Source organism: Anolis carolinensis, chromosome 4, assembly GCF_035594765.1.
Source record: "Anolis carolinensis isolate JA03-04 chromosome 4, rAnoCar3.1.pri, whole genome shotgun sequence".
NCBI classification, from domain to species: Eukaryota; Metazoa; Chordata; class Lepidosauria; order Squamata; family Dactyloidae; genus Anolis; species Anolis carolinensis.
Genome location: NC_085844.1, coordinates 32,893,094 through 32,907,449, shown reverse-complemented (window position 1 = coordinate 32,907,449; position 14,356 = coordinate 32,893,094). Strand labels below are relative to the sequence as shown.

At 38.5% G+C, this 14,356-nt stretch overlaps 1 protein-coding gene across 2 annotated transcripts; it reads left to right on the top strand.

Moving 5' to 3' along the window:
- The first annotated feature begins 111 nt into the window (after positions 1-111).
- Positions 112-12,338, top strand: decr1 (2,4-dienoyl-CoA reductase 1). 2 transcript variants are annotated; one of them, XM_003219532.4, is made up of 10 exons: positions 113-268; positions 3,723-3,922; positions 5,289-5,346; positions 5,467-5,553; positions 7,405-7,552; positions 9,472-9,571; positions 9,920-9,992; positions 10,865-11,011; positions 11,256-11,318; positions 12,024-12,338. In XM_003219532.4, the coding sequence occupies exons 1-10, from the start codon at positions 200-202 to the stop codon at positions 12,081-12,083; spliced, it is 1,005 nt and encodes a 334-aa protein (XP_003219580.1). In that variant the 5' UTR covers positions 113-199; the 3' UTR covers positions 12,084-12,338. The 2 variants fall into 2 exon arrangements, with proteins under 2 accessions (XP_008106616.1, XP_003219580.1); XM_008108409.3 differs by lacking the exon at positions 10,865-11,011 and having other exon boundaries at positions 112-268.
- Positions 12,339-14,356: the final 2,018 nt, after the last annotated feature.

Below are 14,356 nucleotides of genomic sequence, written 5' to 3'. Positions count from 1 at the left end.
GTGGTCAAATAAAAGGAGGGGTTAGTTCGCCCTTCGCTCTGATTGGACATTGAGGCAGGGGGCGGGGCGAAACGACGGGGCTTGACGTGCCCCGCCCCTTAACGGCTCTTCCTTCCGATTGGATGCTGATGGAATTAGGGCGGGGCAAAGGAGGCGCCCTCTTTTTCTCTCCTATTGGCTGAGAGTCAAAGAAGCGAAGATGGCGATGTCTGCCAGTTGCAAGTTGGGGACTCGCTTAGTCCCACGGTTGTTTTTCTCGCCGGTGCGGGTAAGGGCCACATGGGAAGGCATTGGTTGCATCTACACTGCAGAGTTAATGCACTTCGACACCACTGTAATCGAATTGGCTCAATACCATGAAGTTGCAGTTTGGTGAGGCAGCAGCACTCACCATACTACAGCTCCCAGGATTCCATAGCATTGAACCATGGCAGTTAAAGTGGAATCAAACTACATTAATTCTATGGTGCGTAGACGCTCTTTAGGATTTTTGAATATTTGAATACGCAATGTGAGATATTTTGGAGATGGGCCCTTAAAACATGAAATTCATATATGTTTGAGTTGCTGTGAGTTTTCCGGGCTGTATGGCCATATTCCAGAAACATTCTGTCCTGACGTTTCGCCCGCATCTATGGCAGGCATCCTCAGAGGTTGTAAAATATATTGGAAACTAGACAGACGAGGTTTATATATCTGTGGAAGGTCCAGGGTGGGAGAAAGAATTCTTGTCCGTTTGTGGCAAGTGTGAATGTTGCAATTAATCGCCTTGATTAACACTGAAAAACCTTTCAGCTTCAAAGCCTGGCCGATTCCTGCCTGGGGGAATCCTTTGTTGGGAGGTGTGAGCTGACCCTGATTGTGTCATGTCTGGAATTCCCCTGTTTTCAGAGTAAATTATTTATTTATTTGGCCCAGATCCATCATTGCTTAGGTTCATAGTTCACTCTGGATGTAGGTGAACTGCAACTCCTATAAATCCCTCCAAAGACCTCCACTATTTTTGTTGGTCATGGGGGTTCAGTGTGACAAGTTAGTTCCAGGTCAATTGTAGGTGGAGTTCAGAGTGCTCTTAGATTGCAGGTGAACTTATACAACCTAGTACCTACAACTCCTATAAATCATATCAAATTCTCCCCAAACCTCTCTAGTATGTTCACTTGCTGATCAATTCCTCTTTTGCTGTGTGCCATAGAAAAGAATAGGAAAGGGTTAAGGGAAAGGCAGTGGGCGGGGTCATGCAAATTCCACACCAGTGGAGACAGTAAGGAATAGTGGGATGTCTGGTGGAGGAAAAACAGGAAATCTATGATGAAATAGTTCCCGTATGAAAACTTTCACTTGTGTGGTGGGCAGTCGTGTTTGTGGAGGACATTGGCAGGGCTCTTGGACGTGTTTATGGCACCCTCTATAACCTGCAATGTCATTGGAAGGAGGGCCATTGGTATCTCCTGAGCTGAGAGTTATAGCTGTTTGTGGAAGTAGGAGCTTGTCTGTGGAAGTGGATACCCCAGCCGCACACATACATACAGATTTTCACATTGATTTTGTGTATTGATGATATATATATACCAAGCATGAACAACCTTTTTGACACATTGTGTTTTAAAATTTGACAAACAACCCAGGCCAGTGGCAGATGAATGGAGAGTGTTTGTGTGAATTAATTGAGGAAAAAACATGAACATTCATATGCACACTGTGCACAAAAGAAAAAAGAAAAGAAAGAACAATATAATAGTTAAAATGAAGAACAATTTTAACCAACATAAACTTAACAGTATTTCAGTGGAAGACCGCAGGGCTGCCCAGTCCAACCCCCTTTGCCATGCAGGAAAAGCACAATCAAAGCATCCCCAACAAATAGCCATCCAGCCTTTGTAATAATAATAATAATAATAATAATAATAATAATGGCTCTGTGGAACAAACGTTAAAAACCACTGATTACACTGTCAAATTAATGAGGTTTGGCATCACTTTTACTGCTATGCAGTCGTGGGAGTTGCAGTTTTATAAGGTTCTTTGCCTTCTCTGCCAAAAACAAACTACAAATCTCATGATTCCATAGAACTGAGACATGGCAGCTAAAGTGGTGTCAAACTATATTATTTCTGTAGTGCGACTGCGCTCATAGACTATGGATGATAGAGTGGGTCCTCAGTATCCACTGGAGATTGGGTCCAGGAACCCATAATTCAGCAATGCTTAAGTCCCCATTATATTATACAGTGGTGTAGTAAAATGTGTAAAATGACAAAATCAAGGTTAGCTTTTAGCAATCTCAGGGAAGTCTGTTTTAAAAACAAATGTTTTGAAGCATTTAGGAACAATACAGTTAACGAAAGCTCCTTTCCACCAAATTCTGTCACGCTAGTGCACAGTTTAATATGTTTTGAAGCAATATCAGTTGTTCATGATATTTTAAATGAAGAAAATCCAAAGTAGCAGAATATTCTTTCTCAGCTTTAAGCAGCAGTTCCTTGGATCCAATGGTTGTTGATAAGTTATTATCTCATTGAGTGCAGTGGATTCAGAGTTCTTTGTTTCAGAAGGTATTGATGGCAAGGTTGAAGGACAAAATCTTTGAATAGTTTGTTTGCACTGAGTTTCTAGGCAGTCAGCTAGAAACTCATTGACTAATGAAAACTAATTACTTTGAAAATTCCCCTTTCATATTGATTTAGTTTGCAGGAGACATGGCTAGGATCAGCCTTCTTGAATATAGTCCCCAAAATATGTCTGCAAGGCTGCATTACAGAATTTGAGGTAGTGTATCTCACTTATTTACACACACAAAAGGACTGTAAGAATTTGGGGTTTGTACGTAGAAAGCTGAAATAATGTAGTGGCTGATAGAATACGATACGAATTAGAAAGTCCCTGATTGTCCCTGCCCTAAACTTACTAAAGAGCGGTAGACAGGATACCACCTCAGCATCAGTTTACCATATGCAGTATTTACATATATAAAATAGTTTTGTCTTTCATGGTTGTCACAAAGATTGCAACTCGATAATAGATGTGAAACACTAGAGTCATTTGTAAGTGCTACACAAAATATTATGTAAATAATTTAGTTGCAATTGCTGCCATTCTTGCATAGAGAAATATAGGTAAAGGTAAAGGTTTCCCCTGATGTTAAGTCCAGTCGTGTCTGACTCTGGGGGTTGGTGCTCATCTCCATTTCTAAGCCGAAGAGCCGGCGTTGTCCTTAGACACCTCCAAGGTCATGTGGCCGGCATGACTGCATGGAGCGCCATTACCTTTCCGCCGGAGCAGTACCTATTGAACTACTCACATTGGCATGTTTTCAAACTGCTAGGTTGGCAGAAGCTGGAGCTAACAGCGGGCGCTCACTCCGCTCCTGGGATTTGAACCTGGGACCTTTCGGTCTGCAAGTTCTGCAGCTCAGTGCTTTAACACACTTCGCCACCGGGGTTCCTAGAGAGAAATATAGCAATGTCTTTATCCATAGTTCTTCACTTTCAAGGGACTCCTGTGCCCCTAACTCCAGTGACTGTGAAGGCCTGGCTGTATTTGGATTTTCTGGGAAGTCCACATTTGGACCTGGAAAGAAAATTTGGCCACTGGTTCCCACACAACAAGACAATGGCAAAACCCACAGCAAAATTATCTAAATTGTTCTGTAGTTGAGAATTACATTTAGACTATAATACATATAGGGCAAAACTCTACATTATCTTCTGTTTATTTTTCAGCAACTAAGCCATGGAACACAAGTAATGTACCAAGCTGACAGTCCTCAATCTGCCTACTTTTCTCCTATTCCAAAAGTGATGTTGTCACCAGATGCTTTCCATGGAAAAGTGGCCTTTATCACAGGTGGCGGTACGGGCCTTGGAAAAGGAATGGCAAGCGCTCTTTCTAGTATGGGAGCAGAGTGTGTGATAGCAAGCCGGTAAATATCTTAGCTTTCTATTTTAGAGAATGTGTACTTTTCAAAGTAAGTAATAGTATACAATTCTGTAGTCTTGTGTACATTGAACACAGCAAGCCTATTCCTGATCGCCCTGTTAATATTTTCATATTTTTAGCTACTATATTCCATTAAAGCAGGGATGGGAAACGTGTGGCCACTGGGCTTTTTGTTTTTAAAGGTGTTCTTTTAAACACCATAATGCCCCCAAATCATCTAAAGGCATCCCCAGGGATCAAAACATTTTGAAAAACATTTTAAAAAATCTTTCTGACTTAAAATATCCTTTAACAGCCCAGAATGGCCCAAAACATCCAACTACATCCCCTATAGGATGTTTAGGAGCATTTTGGGCACGGTGATGAAGAAGATGATGGTAGGATGCAATTCCGCAAGGTCTACCACAGAGTTAATGTGGTCCCTTAGGTCTCTACCTTTCCATTACAACAATATGTGTTCAATGTGCTGGAAATTGACAGTGAAGCAAAAGTATATGAAAATTAACTTTTCATTGTCATATTACACCATGTAACACAATTTTTGTTCCTGGGTTATAAATGCTATTTCCTACTTAGTTCTATCATAAAAAAAACCATGAGGAAAGTTTATTAAATTGCAAAAACTTTGTTTTTGCAGGACATCCTGCAGCACAGTTTGCTATAGTTTTTAATGAATATCTCAGAGTATCCACCAATTCAACATAGTTTTTGGCAGCCACAAAAACAAAGTTTCTGGAATATAACAATTACTTTCAAAGTAAGTACCACACAATTAAACAGGAAATAAGATCTTCAAACCAGGAATAGTTTTTTAAAAAAAATGTTACATAGTGTTATATGAAGTAATATAATTAATATTTAAGTAAAGGTTTCCCCTGACGTTAAGTCCAGTCGTTTCCGACTCTGGGGGTTGGAGTTCATCTCCATTTCTAAGCCGAAGAGCCACCATTGTCCGTAGACACCTCCAAGGTCATGTGGCTGGTATGACTGCATGGAGCACTGTTACCTTCCCGCTGCAGCAGTACTTATTGATCTACTCACATTTGCATGTTTTCGAATTGCTAGGTTGGCAGAAGCTGGGGCTAACAGCGGGCGCTCATTCCGCTCCCCAGATTCGAACCTGTGACCTTTTGGTCTGCAAGTTCAGCAGCTCAGTGCTTTAACACACTTGGCCACCTGAGGCTATGAATTAATATATATATATATATATATATATATATATATATATATATATATGTGTGTGTGTGTGTGTGTGTGTGCTTAAATAAAATTCCTTTCATGTTTTTACCTTATATGTAATGAGCTTATATTATATAATGGAAACAAAAACATAATGTAATTATTTGTAGGAAACTTGATGTATTGAAGCAAACTGCAGAAGAAATTTCTTCTAAAACAGGAAATAAGGTATTGTTTAACCTTTTTAATGCAAGTGTAAGAATATACTTTAAAGTTCTATTCAAATTCCATATTTGTTTCGTCCCCACCTTCTGTTGATTGTGGTAACACTGATATTTTATTACACAGGTTCATGCAATTCAGTGTGATGTGAGAGACCCAGCTTCTGTCAGCGATGCTGTTTCACAGTTAATTGATGTCGCTGGACATCCCAGTGTAAGTGCCCATCAGAAAAATTAGTCAATAATTGCGGGAAATACCCCATATAATGTGTGTGTGTCCTCTAACCAGACAGAAAAAATGTTTTTTCAGCAGCACTACAACAATAAGTTTTAAGGCCAAGTGAATGTAATTAATACGAAAGCTGGTCTAGATTGTACCTCTAGACCTTGGAGCTCTGAAACCGCCAGTATAAACCCATTACTAAATAAATGTGAATGCAAGTTCCTAGTGGCCCCAGAAGACATTCTTGGAACAGGTGAAGAAGAAATATTATTACTTCAAATCTTAACTGAGTAGAATGATATAAGGTAGAGTTGTCCCTCCACTAGCAATTTATGAGGAAATGGCCTTTAATGACATACTGTATTATCTGAAGTTGTTAACTTTATTTCCAGTGGGGATGCTTTTAGTTGCTATTAAGATATTATTATCATTATTATTACTACTTCTACCCTGCTTTGTCTCTCTAAAAAGAGACCCAAAGCAGCCACACACAATCAAAGCGTTCCTGAAAGATGGATATCCAGCCTGTTTTAGAGCAGGAGAATCCATCATATTTCACTTTCAAATATCTCGTACTTCCTAGTGTTTAGATGGATTTCCCCCTGTAGTTTGAATTGATTTGTAGTGTTTATCCCTTTTCTGAATCCAGTTTGGACTTCTGGCATATCTTGCTCCATAAATGGTAACCCGTGTTTCTTCTATAATTCTTCATGTTACTTCATTTCACTTCCATAATTGTGATAGGCCTTGGTGTCCCATTTCTTGGGAATCAGAATGTTAACTTTGAACTTTTTACCTTATTTTTTAAAAATTGCTTTTGTGTGAAGTTGGTTTTTAGTTCTATTTGTTTTAACTTTTGTATGCTGCCATGAGTTCCTGGGCTATGGAAAAGGTAGGATGATAACGGCAATGACAATGACATAATCGTAGTAATGGTAGTAGTAGTAGCAGTAGTAGTAGTAATAATGTCAATAACATCACCTGACCATTTATCATTTACACGCAAAAGAACTTTGGGTATTATATACTCTGATATGGTTGATTATTTGACAGTATTTTCTGTGTAATATCCCTGGTTGGCTTGCAGACCTCTCTTGGGGCAAAGGTCACTTCTGTGCACTCATGCAGCAACATGAACCTGTTGTGACACAGTAGTAATCTCAGGGATGAGATGAGCAGGACATTAACTAACTAATGTACATCTAAAAAAGAAGAATTGTGTAACTGCAATGTGGTTGCTATTGTGTGCAGTTACAGTTGATCCTTGGTCGTGTATTAATTAATGTGAGGTGACTTTTAAGGTAGAAGATATCTTATTGAAATTAGCTGTTATTGTATTCCTTCAAGTCATTTCTGACTTATGACAAACCTATAACAAGGCTTTCTTGGCAAAATTAGTTGAGAAGAGGTTTGCTATTGTCTGCCTCTGATGCTGAGAGAGAGTGACTTGTCCAAAATCAGGGGTTTCATGGCCAAGTGGCCATTCATTCCCAATCTCCTGAATCCATCCAGCACTGAAATCATGTCATTTTAAAATGAGCAATAGTGCTGATTTTTAGACCAATATCGTCATTTGGTTTATGGATTATCTTTTCCTCTTATCATGTTCTCAAGTTCTGATACTTTGGGCAGGTTTTGCCTAAACTTGTTGGCATATTTGCATATTTTAAATTGTAAGCTGATGCTTTTATGTTAAGCTGCTTTGAGTCTCCAGCGGGAAAGATAAAGTGGTGTATAATAATAATAATAATAATCATCATCATCTTCTGCTGAACTTCTGAATCTGTCAGCTACTTTTTAAAATTTAACTAAGTATTCAGTTGTTATTTTTCTACATTTCAGGTAATAATAAATAATGCTGCTGGAAATTTTATTTCTCCTTCTGAACGTCTTTCTGCAAATGCCTTCAGAACAATTACAGATATTGTTCTTAACGGCACTGCCTTTGTAACTCTTGAAATCGGAAAACAACTAATTAAAGCTAAGAAAGGTAAGTTCAGGTTAATAGAGCTTGCATTTTGTGGACAAATTTGAAACTGTAGTCTACTGTTGTGTCACTTAGAATCCTGGATTCTCCTCATTTCAAATGTCTTTTTTTATTGCAAAGATGAACCTGGTCCTATACCCTACATTTGTTGCATCAGCCTTGATTCCCTATATTGGATTCAATTTAGAATTAATTTCTAGGAGAAACATATTATTTTAAGGGGGGCCTTGAGAAGACTGGAGATGGTGTGTCTAGAGCAAAGGTTCTCAACCTGTGGGTCCCCAGGTGTTTTGACCTACAACTCCCAGAAATCCCAGTCAGTTTACCAGCTGTTAGGATTTATGGGAGTTGAAGGTCAAAACATCTGGGGACCCACAGGTTGAGAACCACTGTTTAGAGCATAAGGCAGGGGGTTATAATACATATTGGACAAAGACTGGCCTCTGCCAGCAAGATCATGGCCCACAAATCCACACAAAAGGACTGCTGCTAGGCTGCTGTAGCTCTAATATATACATGGAACATCTGTACACAGTTGAGCTGTTATCTGTACTGTCCTTTACTGGCATAGAAATACTGGACACATATGGGCTCTTGCAAATGTAAAAGCTTTTTACATAATGCATTCATGTCCAATGGTTTTTCTGCAACTTTCACATAGCCATCACCATCACACTTTAGTTTTATATTGAATATAGGTCAACTTTGGCACATTTGCTGAAAACTGGTCTTTCAGATTCCACAATAAACATGGATTAACATTCTCTGAACACAAGGTAGATGGACACTTTTTGCCATTTTCATACATCTGCATGAACATTAAGTGATAGCTGATTGCTATGTAAGAAACATAGATTTGTTTAAAAAACACACACATACACATCGTATGGAATTTAACACCATAAGAATAAAAGTCTGTACAACCAATTAGACTGTTCTCTTGGCTTGTTCCCCTGAAGGTCTTCAAACAGATCTGGAAGGTATTGTCTCTTCTTTTATCTGCTGATAGAAATAGGAAAGGAAATTAACTCCTGAAAGAATTATCATAGGGAAAAGATATCTCCAGTGAAGCTTTCTCATCAATCCTTGTTTTCCACAATGAGCTAAATTTTTCAAAATCCAATTATCCCAGGGACAGAAAGTGAGGTAAAATCTTCTGAACAGCTAAACAAACGCCACAGGGGTATTCATCCTTCCCTATGCTATCCAAAGCTTCTGGCTGGAGTTGCACTTCAGAAATGTTCCTGTTCTGACTTACATACTAATTCAACTTTAAAACAAACCTACAGAGCTTGTCTTGTTCATAACTTTGGGACTGTCTGTATAGTGATAGAAGAAGATTATTATCTATAATAACCCAAAACTTTCATTAAGCCTTTTCCCCAAATGCATGAAGAATATGCATTTTTAAGGTAAGATTTCATCTTCCAGAAAATATTTCAGTACAGTAGAGTCTCACTTATCCAACATTCTGGATTATCCAACACATTTTTGTAGTCAATGTTTTCAATGCATTGTAATATTTTGGTGCTAAATTCGTAAATACAGTAATTACTACATAGCATTAATGTGTAATGAACTATTTCTGTTAAATTTGTTGTATAACATGATGTTTTGGTGTTTAATTTGTAAAATCATAACCTATTTTGATGTTTAATAGGCTTTTTCTTAATCTCTCCTTATTATCCAACATATTCACTTATCCAATGTTCTGCCAGCCCGTTTATGTTGGATAAGTGAGACTCTACTGTATTTCAAACTCTGACAGAGAAGAGAATGTCTGAGGTCTTCAAGTTCTGGTCCTGTTTTCTGATTTTAGATTCGGGTCTAAATTCCTATTTTTATGTGGTAACCTTAGGAAAAGTATGTCAGTTATAGGGTTCGATCTGTGTATTGAACTCTTATCTTTCTGCTTTTTTCAGGGGCAGCATTTTTGGCCATTACAACAATTTATGCAGAAACTGGGTCTGGGTTTGTGATGCCAAGTGCTTCTGCCAAAGCCGGTGTGGAGGCACTGTGCAAGTGAGTAACTTCTTGGTCATTAAGTCGAAAAACATATTTTATTCACATACTAGTTACATCACTGGAACTTTCCTCCATGGGAAAATTCCTTCTCCATTTACCTTCCTCTCTGTTTTCACTTAGTTGAGGTTTAAAAATTTATTAACAACCTTAGGAAAATGTGGGTGGGTTGGCAAAGATATGTAGGATACCAGTTGCAAGATAATCATCCAAAGTTATGTAAAATCCTCAATGAACAGAGAACTATGTTTGAGCCCAAAGTGGGTGCATATTTAACAAATCTACTTTCTAGTTTCTCTTACTGTGATATATGCTGAATTCTTATTAAATCAATCAATTGCTTTCTAGGTCCCTTGCTGCTGAATGGGGTAGATATGGCCTAAGATTCAATGTAATTCAACCAGGTCCAATAAAGACAAAGGTATTATTTGAACCCTTAATGAATTAAATATTGTGACTGATTCTCTGGACCTCAGTACAGTTGCCTGGGAGTAATATAGGACATGTACTACTTATCTAATTTCAAGATTTTATGTCAGGAGTCTAGCTGCATTTCACTTGTCCTTTGAAGGCCAGCTGCAAACTCCTTTCTGGCTGTACCCATCAAAATAATTTATATTTTCTCTAAAGCAGGCGAGATCAATTCTTGGCTTTCCAATAGTTATTGGATTGCAACTCCCATCAATTGTACCTATTGTAGTCAATGGTGATTTAATGGGAGTTGTATTCTAAGAGTATGTAGGGTTGCCAATCACCCTCCAACTTTAAAATAGGGGTGGAGCAAGTTTAATGAGAAATATTTGTATATGGTTTTAATTTTTTAAAATTGGTTAGGTTGGTTAAAATTGGATAAGTTTTGTATCTTATTAATTTTTACTGATGTGTGTTTTAAATTGTTACAAAGTACTCTGAGTTATATTAACACTGACTATCTGAACTATCTAAAAACCCTATCTCCCTATGGAAGCATGCCCAGGTTTTAAGATCTTCACCTTCATCATTTTTACAGAAACATTTGGGGAGGACATGGGGGAGAGCCTTATTGGTGGCTGCTCAGCTTGTCCTCTCTCTTTTCACCAGTAGCCAAAGAATTTCTTGTTTAAAGAAGCCTTTATCTCTTAATAAGTAATGCATTTAATATACTTTTAACTTTTCTTAATGTTATTAAGTGGGTGGCTCAATATTTACAATTTTTGTATTCAGATTGTTTTAGCTATTTTAACATACAGTATAAACTACTTTGGTCTCATATAGGAGAAAAGCAGGATATGAATAAGTATTTTTTTCCACTAGGGAGCTTTCAGCCGCCTTGACCCAGCAGGTAAATTTGAAAAGGAAATGATCCAAAGAATCCCTTGTGGCCGCCTGGGAACTGTCGAGGAGATTGCTAATCTTGCCACTTACCTCTGTAGCGATTATGCAAGTTGGATCACTGGAGCTGTAAGCAATATCTCTAATTTTTAAATCAGTAGCTTACTGCTTCTGATATACCAGCTATAATCTTCAAGCCTGTTCAGCTACCTCTCTGTTAAAGCAGCTTAGTGCAATACTTTCATAGTGCTAGCATAGTTTAATACAATTCTCTAAAAATCATTATTTCACTTTTAAAAAATTGATCTAGGCTTGACGCTGAACTAACCTTTTATTGGAGCAATGTAATGAAAATCCTTTTTCTATTTCAAAGGTCATAAGATTTGATGGTGGAGAATATGTTCAAATGGCTGGAGAGTTCAATAGCCTACGGAAGGTAATAATGATTTACAATAATGATTTACATATTTGTTATGATGACAAATATTCTTGTTTGATGCTCTGTGTGGTCTACCATGCAGTTTTTCATAATACTCCATTCCATGTGCTTTTCCCTTTTGCTTTTCTTCTAATTTACCATTACATACACACTGAACCCACTCTCTTGGCATCCTCTTCCTGTCCCCTTTTCCTATTTTTTTCTGTTTCAGCAAACTCTTGAAGAGTTTTATTAATAAATAATAATAAAACTTTATAACTCATTTCCATCTCCCCGAGGGGTCTTGGAACGGTTCACATGGGGACCAAGCCCTATCAACAGACATAACAATACGACGACAGCATATGAAATTAAAACAATAGCAGTAAAATAACATTCATAAAATACATAGTGAGCATCATTTCTGTTGAATGATCCCTCTGCTCAATAATCCTTCCTAATTATATATGGATGACGTCGGTTTGATTATGTAAGCACAAATTCTTACATTCACATATCATGAACCATAAGAATTGTATCCCTGAAGTCAAAATTAAGTCTTTCTTTCCTACTGATTTCAGTGTGAGGTAATTTGTATTTATATCAATTGGATTTTGAAAAGTGTTTTTTGTTTGAGAAGATCATTTCTGTTTATATCTGTATAAAGCATGAACAAAGGACACTGTGCCATCTCCTCAATTAAAATGTTTTTCCCCTTTCTAGGTTACCAATGAAGAGTGGAATATGATGGAAGAAATGATAAGGAAAACGAAAGGATCGTAATTTTTTAATTGGGAGTTTTGCATAGTAAATTTTTCCAGGCGTTTTCTAATCACTGAACTCAATGCCCAGGTGCTGAAAATGATGGTAATAAAAGACACATATTTTATATGTATGTGTTTCAAAACAGTGACTGTTTCCATGATTTACTGACTTTAGTTTACCTAAACCATAATAACAAGATGTTTTATAAATTACATTCTTAACTGAATTACAATATGCAGCAAAAATTTACAATAAATTCTAATATTGCTTTCATGATTTGATTATTTTATTGCTTAGACACAAGTTATGGTGTAACTTTGTTTTGCCATTCACATTCAGAACAAAGCTTCCTATATTGTTTTGTGTGTTCCTGCATGACACTAGAACTGTATGATTTGATGATTCTGTGTTGCATCAGCTTAGATTTACGATTCCTTGCTACAACTGCCAAGCATTTTCATCCTTGCAGCACACCGAAATGTAGCAGCTGTCCTATTTCTGATACGGCCCTTCCCAGTCCATTACCAGAGTTGCATTTTATGACTATTCAGGTTTCAGCAACAGTAACAGAAGATTGATAGCCCAACTAGTTGTTATGTGCTTTCATGTCATTTCCAACTTATGGTGACCTTATCATAGGGTTTTCTTGGCAAAATATGTACCGGGGGGCGGGGGGGGGGGGGTGTTGCCATTGCTGAGAAAATATGATTTGCCCAAGGCCATCTAGTGGATTCCCAAGACTGAGTGAAGATTTGACCTCATTCGTAACACACCTGCTAAGAAGGAAATTAAAATGAAATGGGGAAAATCTCAAAAGGCTATCTACAGATAGACTAGAGTTACTCTGCCAGTGCTAATATAAAAAAAAGAAAGAAAGAAAAAGCAGATACTGCAGTAATAAGTAGGGCTGAGTGAGTCTGGAAGCTGGGAGAATCTGTGTAGACACAGACTTTAAAAGAAAAGGTTCTTTAAGTTTCATTTTAAAAAGAAGCATTAGAAGGAAAGCCTGACCCAGATCTTAGGAAAGAAACAGAGTTCTGCAATGTTGGCTAAAAGCACCTTCACACGCAAGAGAAGTGTAGAGAATCCTATGGGATTGTGAACTCGGGAGTCAATGAAAATGAGGCCACAGTGGGATGTTTGTGTGTATGTGCTGTGTTCATTCACTACAATTCACATCTTGATTTGCACTAAACTGCCAGCCTGTATCTCAACTGTATTTTCTAGTGAAGATTCAGATTATAGATGACAACATCTATCTATCTTCCAATATGTATGCCAGGTCTTGAGAGCAGAAAAATCCCAAGCAATTTAACACACTTTGTCAAGTGATACTGAATTGAAACCTTGTCAGTTTTGTTCATCTGTCCTCTGATATGTCATGGTAGTTTAAGGAGCCGCAGCGACGCAATGGGTTAAACCCTTGTGATGGTTGGACTGCTGACCTGAAGGTTGAGTTACTGACCTGAAGATTGTTGGTTTGAATCTGCGAGGTGGGGTGAGGTCCCGTCTGTCACCGCTAGCTTGTGGGGACATGAGATATGTCTCCCAGCAGGATGGTAGCACATCCAGGCATCCCTGGGCAATGTCCCCAATTCTCTCACACCAGAAGTGACTTGCATAGAATCATAGAATAGTAGAGTTGGAAGAGACCTCATGGGCCATCCAGTCCAACCCCCTGCCAAGAAGCAGGAAATCTCATTCAAAGCACCTCCGACAGATGGCCATCCAGCCTCTGCTTAAAAGTCTCCAAAGAAGGAGCCTCCACCACACTCCGAGGCAGAGTTCCACTGTCGAACAGCCCTCACAGTCAGGAAGTTCTTCCTGATGTTCAGGTGGAATCTCCTTTCCTGTAGTTTGAAGCCATTGTTCCGTGTCCTAGTCTGCAGGGCAGCAGAAAACAAGCTTGCTTCCTCCTCCCTATGACTTCCCTTCATGTATTTGTACATGGCTATCATGTCTCCTCTCAGCCTTCTCTTCTGCAGGCTAAACATGCCCAGTTCTTTAAGCCGCTCCTCATAGGGCTTGTTCTCCAGACCCTTGATCATTTTAGTTGCCCTCCTCTGGACGCTTTCCAGCTTGTCAACATCTCCCTTCAATTGTGGTGCCCAGAATTGGACACAGTATTCCAGGTGTGGTCTGACCAAGGCAGAATAGAGGGGGAGCATGACTTCCCTGGATCTAGATGCTATACCCCTATTGATGCAGGCCAGAATCCCATTGGCTTTTTTTAGCAGCCGCATCACATTGTTGGCTGATGTTTAACTTGTTGTCCACGAGGACTCCAAGAT